This window comes from Mytilus californianus, unplaced genomic scaffold (genome assembly GCF_021869535.1).
Source record: "Mytilus californianus isolate M0D057914Y unplaced genomic scaffold, xbMytCali1.0.p SCAF_12, whole genome shotgun sequence".
Taxonomy (NCBI): domain Eukaryota; kingdom Metazoa; phylum Mollusca; class Bivalvia; order Mytilida; family Mytilidae; genus Mytilus; species Mytilus californianus.
Window position 1 is genome coordinate 16,042,257 of NW_026262604.1, and position 7,672 is coordinate 16,049,928.

General features: G+C 33.4%; 1 protein-coding gene across 1 annotated transcript; it reads right to left on the reverse strand.

Annotated features, from left to right (window-relative positions):
- Window positions 1–4,134, reverse strand: LOC127722397 (uncharacterized). The gene is made up of 5 exons (XM_052229269.1): window positions 4,072–4,134; window positions 3,077–3,241; window positions 2,096–2,269; window positions 1,067–1,281; window positions 1–185 (listed from the first exon to the last, which is right to left on the reverse strand). The coding sequence occupies exons 1-4, from the start codon at window positions 4,106–4,108 to the stop codon at window positions 1,067–1,069; spliced, it is 591 nt and encodes a 196-aa protein (XP_052085229.1). The 5' UTR covers window positions 4,109–4,134; the 3' UTR covers window positions 1–185.
- Window positions 4,135–7,672: the final 3,538 nt, after the last annotated feature.

Consider the following 7,672-nt stretch of genomic DNA (forward strand, 5'->3'; position numbering starts at 1 on the left):
ATTACGTCATATTTATTAAAGGCACGGGAAATCAATCGACTTCAATTAAATCCAATTTACGGATAAAATCATTTGAGCAAAAGACTAGACATTCAACATTAATGTCTCTGAATAATTGTTTTTATTCTCTCTATGGATTTCCTTATGTTCAAAGTTGTAAGTACAGACAAGTCACCACATTCTTCCTGGAAAAAAAATGATATGTCACAACTTTAAGGAATCTCTTTGTATTTGTTAAATGAAACAAAATTGCAATACTAGCTCGTAAATATAAAGTTATTATGAGAAATTAAAGAATAGAAAATATGTATGCTCTCAATTCAAGGGAAATGTGTTGTTATTTTTTTTTTTTTATCTCATATTCTTTTTTTTTTACCAAAACTGTAAAAACTTTTATTCTATAAAGTAACTAAAGTTTATTATTGAATTAAAGGTCAATACGTCTGATTAGGTATACGTTTCATTTCATTCTTCGTACCCCAAATGAAAATGAAGTCACGTCATTGGTAAAATTTAAACATTTCCACGGGGTCGAGGTTTTAGCCAACCAAAACGTTTTGGTGCATGCTTTTGAAAATATTTCACAGAATGCATTAGATTCTGAAACGGCAGATTGTTTAACGTGCGAACTCTTAATTCATTCATTTACTTTAAGGATGTTCACTACTTTTGTTTCTTTTCTCTTTTTGGCAGATATTCGGAATCCTCCAGTTTCATCCATGTAGTGCCAATTTAAATTTTGCACACTAACCCCTACTTTTCTTTTCATAATTTTATTACATCTAGTTTAAAAAGCCATTTTTTAAAATCTTATAAAATCCTTGTGATTTTTTCATGGTTTTAAATGAAAAAAAGTTCCAATGTTTAATGTATGTAAAATCTAGAGAGAATCATTTCCCGCAAAATTTTCAATTGATTATATGTCAAAAACCAGGACACGAACATGTATTTTTTCTGCATTTAAGTTCCGTTATTCATATATTATCAATTTATAACAGTCTTTTAAAAAGCTTTTTATTTTGAAACAGAGAAGCGAACATCCTTAAATGCGCTGAAATTAGCTTACCTATCTTCTTCTCCTGTTATGAATCTCACTCTTGCATATGCAGAAGGTACAATCCGAGGGATCGACTAGATATTTCCCGTTACATTTAGCACTGCAGATCTGTCTGGCAATGATGCAGTCTTGACTGACTGTAGATCCCATGGTTGTAGGAGCTGGTGTTTGTGTCGTCGGCTGGTTTGTGGTTGTCTGTGCTTGCATTGTTGTTGTAGGTGGTGCTTTGATAATAAAAGTGTGAAACGTGGTGTCATTTCGGGGCCTTTTATAGCTGACTACGCGATATGGGTTTTGCTAATTGTTGAAGGCGTACGGTGAACTATAAATGTTAATTTTTATGTTATTTGGTCTCGGGTGGAGAGTTTTCTCATTGGCAATCATACCACATCTTCTTTTTTTATAATAAGTATAAATGAAATACGAATTCGTTTTTGCTTTTGATACTTTAGTACTTTAATATTACACATTAATATTAGTACCGTCGAGGTTGAAGGGTGTTCCGTCCCGAGATTACCCGACTGATGTTCGTCATTATAATATATTCAACAATTGATCCGCGACGAGAAACTGTTAATATGAAAAGTTGTTGAGTTTTCCTTAATTAGGTTTGGCTTTATTTTATAGTCTTTTGGGGTTAATTCAGCTCCAATGTTTGTTCTAAGTTTCTGGGCCCATACAAGTTTGACCCCTAGCCCGAGGGAAAGGACATTGTTTGTCTTGATGCGCTTAGGTGTATTTGATTTGGTACAACTGAATAGAAACTTCTGTGTCAGAAACAGTGATACATATCCATTTTAATATCAATATAGAAAAATGCAGTTACCTATTGAACGTCTCAGATTCATTGGTCAACGTTTTGTCTACTAAAGTTACGTTAAGTTTATTTCACCTATTCAGTATTTGCTCTTTTTGTGAGTACAGTTATATATATCACAGTGTGAAGAGAACAATATTTTACGTGTCCAAACACACATCTGGTAGTACTTTCTGTGTGTTGACATACCTTTCTGTAGTACTCTTTACATGGTATCTTACCTTGTGTAGTACTTGCTTCATGGTGTACATTTGCACACATGCAGAACTCACATCCGCTGCCACCTTTGACAAATTCCTCACATTTTAGAGGACAATTGGACTGTGTAGGTATGCAAGGATTGTGTATGGTGTGGTAAGCAGTCCCATGGTCTGGTCCTGTTAACACTGCAGTGGCTATTAATAGTAGAAGATAAAAATTCTAGTGCAACATGACACGTCCTTTGGTCTCTGGTAGATAGTGGTATCCTCTAATGTTAACTTAATAACTCATTTTTTCACTTTTGTGTAAACGTTACAATGTAACAAAAACTTAGATTCAACTGACGAGAGTTAAGCCTGGGAATCCTCATTTTGTTTAGCTTTGTTGTGAATTTTTTTGATAAATTTTGTTTAATCAAGTCACATAGAAATGCGTCAAACTTTAAAAGGATCAACATAAGAAATGCGTCAAACATTAAAAGGATCAACATAAGAAATGCGTCAAACTTTAAAAGGATCAACATAAGAAATGCGTCAAACTTTATATAGAATAGAGAATGGAAACGTGGAATGTGTCAAATAATAACATTAATGGTACCAATTTTTCTGCACCCGATGCGCATTTCGACAATAACTGTCTCATCAGTGATGCGTTAGGGCCAAAATATTTGAAAATCCATAGCTTAATAAAAAGATGAAGAGCTTTAATCCAAAAAGAACAAAAGAGACCACAACACGACCATAGAGCAGAATACAGCCCAATGCCACCAATGGGTCCTCAACGCAGCGAGAAAACCTCGCACCCGGAGGCAGGCTACAGTTGGCCCCTAAAATAATGTTTACCAGTTCAGAAAAATGGACGCCACACTAAACTCCGAAACATACAAATATCATGTCTATTTACGTGTGTGCAAAGAACAATTGTTTTATCAGCACATACTAAAAAGATCAAAATAGCGTTTTGCTAATAAAAAGTTTTCCACAAATTTACGATATACATACCTCCATCGCCTTTACAATGGCAAACATTACACCCACTGCCGTCCTTTTCGTAGGTTAAACATTGTAGGCTGCAGTATCTATTCAGAGGTATACACATGTGACCTCCTGGGCCGAAGATATGACCTCCGCCTCCATCTCCAAATAGCCAGCCTTGGGCAGAACACACTTAATAAACAAGATCAAAATATAAATTTAACAAAGAAAACAAAACAGTAAGAATGAGATACACAAATTGGACAAAACGGACTTGATAATTAAACAAGACAATAATATAAATTAAGAAAAAATACATTTCATAAGCAAGAGAACAGAACTTGTTTATTAATAAGTGTTAAGCACGCAAACTTATACCAGGAAATACGAGGATCTATTTAAGTATACATTTGTTATTTGGGTGCTAGCATTTTCAAACAATAATTTGATGTACAATGTTATTCTGTGTTTGATATAAAGGGAAACATATCGAATTGGCAGGGTGGGAGAAAAGCTCTTTTATTGATAAAAAATGATTAAAAACCAAAACTGTGGAAAGCCATAAAGGTATAAAATTATTTCGAAATAATACGGCAAACAATAAACTCATCAAAGATACCAGTCTTATAATTTGTTACGGCAGAAGCGCGTTTCGACAACATAAGACTCGTCAGTGGCGCTCGAATTAAAAACGTTCGAAGGCCGAATCAAATTCAAAGTCGAAGAGCATCTAAAACCGAACGTTCCGAAAAGCCGTGTTTTTCAAAAAACGATAATTTAACATACTAGTAATTTAGAAAGCATAGTCACAATGCGCTCTCAACTTCAGGAAGCTATTTTAGGTAGCCACAGATGTTAGTTGAATACCTCTGCTCACGAAAATACATTACATGCATGTCAAAGGCTTTCAATGCATTATATTAATGACGTAAATACGACCGACAAGAAGTACAAAGGGTTATCTTTGCTATGAAAATGCCACATGAAAATACAGCAAGACTGCAATATATTGGAACGCCTACCTGAAACGAGTGCAGTTATAACCACAAGCAGTTCCATGTTCGTTGTATTGCTTTCTACATGGAATCACGAAATATTCTATGTATAGCCATAGGTTATCTGCTCTTTGACACCTGTCCTGGCTATCATTATTAATATATCTTATTACATTAAGATTACTATGATGCGAGGCAGGACTATATCTTTTTGTCTATATTTAAACAAATTGTGTCACTTTCCCCTTTTGGAATTCGTTTTTCGGTTTAGTGTCTTTAAAGTACTTCCGGACTTTGGTCTGGTGATGTTTGATTTCTGAAAAAAAGACATGTTCCTCCGTAAAATAAACACATATTAGAGCACATGTTTAAAGTTACCCACGCTCTCATTAAAGAAATCAAAAACCTTAAACCTTTAAATCTACATTAATTACATTTTTTTTGGATAACTAAGTTACAAACGTTATTTGTTTTAAGTCTATGAACATTTTTTGGTTTATGTTTAGAAATCTTAATTTGAATACTCTTATAAAATATGGTAAAATAAGAATGTGTCCATAGTACACGGATGCCCCACACGCACTATCATTTTCTATGTTCAGTGGACCGTGAAATTGGGGTCAAAACTCTAATTTGGCATTAAAATTAGAAAGATCATATCAAAGGGAACAAGTGTACTAAGTTTCAAGTTGATTGGACTTCAACTTCATCACAAACTACCTTGACCAAAAACTTTAACCTGAAGCGGGACAGACAGACGAACGAACGGACGAACGAACGAACGAACAGACGCACAGACCGAAAAACATAATGCCCCTCTACTATCGTAGGTGGGGCATAAAAATAACAAAACATGACAAAGAAAACTAAAGATTTAGCAACACGAATCCCATCAAATACCGCGGGTAAACTCAGGTGCTCCGGAAAGGTTAGCAGTTCCTGTTCAATACGTGACTATGTGCATAAAAAGAAAGGAAATGATACTTCAAGTCGAACAAAAACTTACAAAACCATGGGAAAAAGAAAATAGACGGAACAGAAAAATAACACCGCTAAAAATTTAGCAATCGAGATCCGTGTATGTATTCAGGTGTTCCCGGAAGGAGAACAAGATCCTACTCCACTATTGGCAATTGTCGCATTGCTATTTGCAAGTAAAAATCTGATGAAAGTCGAATTCATTGATGTTGTAAACCAGAAAAAAAAGGTTGGATTGAGGCTACAAGAAGTTGAACATATACGTTGGTATATGCGACACAGATATTTCAGAATGGTCAACTAAATTATGATGTGTCCATAAATCTCGAAGAGTTGACTTCAATTTAACCTTGGTCAATTTCTGTCAGTCATAATATTATACAGATATAACTGTATCTGTGGTATCCATTTACTTAATTTGAATGGAATAGACGCCGTCAACATAGTCACCAAACTTTGGATTACTTGCTAAAATGACTTTTATGTATCTAAACGTGAAACCAAAGGCTAATGGGAAAATTTTGTTATCTAGAATACAAAAAGGGGGAAGTCCATAAAACCTGATAAAATTAAACGCTCGACTATAATCAACCAACCGAACGAATGAAAAACAACTGTCATATTCCTTACTTGGTACAAACATTTTCTGAAAATGGTGAGTTAAACCTGGTAACAGGGTTTATAGTTACCTAAACCTATCACTTGTTTCACCAAACTTGGAATAACTTGGTGAAATTACTTTCCTAGGTATATGAACGTGAAATCAAAGGATAATGTTAGCTTCTTTTTATTCTTCATAAGAAGTTCTAACATAAGTCTGTCTCATACTAATACATAAACAAGTTTGTTACCAATGGCATGACGACTGTTAATTAAAAAACACTTTTTGTAGTAATAACAAGAAGTAACAGTTTTGAAATTGCATGTATTTGTTTTGTACATACGTCGACCTTACCTTCAGGTATTCGCTATACAACATTGCCAATGCAATTCACCGATGACCTTATTTTAGGACAATTTTATATTGGTTACATATCGTTTTTACAGAATATATATATAAGACTAGTATATATACATCAAGGACACCCGGAAATCACAGTTCTATCAGGAGGTCAGAAAACCCTACAAGACATTTGTATTTATAAAGAATTCAGACTCCTATATTGTTGGGAACACCGCATTCTTCAGTAAAGGCTTTGTTTATAGGCAGTAACTCTTTACATAGGAATGTGACTTAAGGTAAATGTATATCAGATAATAACAAGGTTGACATTGTTAATAAAATATACACAGTGCTACTTCCTTTTACAGTTCTATATTTGTAGCTTATGGACTTAAGACGGTTGTGTTTTATCGCGCACCAGTGTACCAATTTAAAACAGTATATTGTTTACACCATGTTTAAAAATGCCATTGGAAGTTCATTATCTAATTAAATGCTTAAAATACCAACATAACTAATAGAACTTTGGGAAACAATCACGGAATCCTGGAAAAAACTCACATAATCTTATAATGTGAACGAATATATAATTTACAAAAACAAATCTATTGAATAACGTTAAAAATAATATATATAGTCTCATTACATGTTGCTGTCAATTGCATGATACTTGGATCATAAAACAAATAATACTATTTATACATTGTTATGCCGTTATTAAATATGTATACTTTGAATTTAGCATGCTTCACAATGTCCAATAGTGATTTCTTGCAATCGTTGTATTCTATTTTTATTCTTTGCAACCAGTAACATGTAACTTTTTTTTTATTTCGCCTTGATACTTCTTTCTTATTATAAGCATACTTGTCTTGCTTATACCACTTGCGACCTCTATATAAAAATCAAGAGATTTGGTATGATAACCAATAAGACAAATTTGCACCAGAGACCAAATAGCGAATAAGTTAGCAACTATATGTCATCGTACGACCTTCAACAATGAGCAAAACCCTTACCGCATATCAAGCTATCGAAGGCCACGACATGACAAAATGAAATACAATTCTATTTGTGTCTTTTCTGGTCTTATTATCATGTTGTTGGGTTGTTGTCTCAATGATATAAAACCATTAATCCTTTCGGGTTTTTTTTTCACTTCTTTTATTGCAATTATGTCCATATCGGCCGAAAAAAAAACATTCGTGAATACGACGAAATAACAAAAACTGAAGTACTAATCAAAGGAATAAAATGTAAACCCCAATTTGTGCATTGTTATAAAATCATATGCAGCTGAAAAGTTCAGATTTAGGGTTAATCATTTTGCAAATTTTTATTGTATTAAAACTAATAGTTTCAATACTAAATAGTAATGATTGAAGTTTGAAAAAATAATTATACTTAAATTATACATTAAAATTACAATAAAGAAAACATTATATTTATCTCTAACTTCATCTCTTCTACTACATAACCTGTGTTCACTTTGAATATCTTTATATTGACCATGTCCTGATTGTATGTTTAATCTATTAGTACTGTCACGAAATTTTGTTAGTAATTGTTTACTTTTAAATCAAGTCCTATTTTCGTTTGACTCTTATAACCCATTATATTGGCCAGGTTAACTTTCAGCAGACTTGATGATGACCAACTGCAGACCCCAAACCTAAACCAACTCGGTTCTAAATAAATCACCATAAA

Bases quoted from the DNA above. Each gene is read 5' to 3' on its own strand.
- LOC127722397 (XM_052229269.1), bottom strand. From the start codon at position 4,108: ATGGAACTGCTTGTGGTTATAACTGCACTCGTTTCAG. The intron at 3,242-4,071 runs GTAGGCGTTCCA...TTGTTTATTAAG, and splicing joins TATAACTGCACTCGTTTCAG to TGTGTTCTGCCCAAGGCTGG. The intron at 2,270-3,076 runs GTATGTATATCG...TACTATTAATAG, and splicing joins CCATTGTAAAGGCGATGGAG to CCACTGCAGTGTTAACAGGA.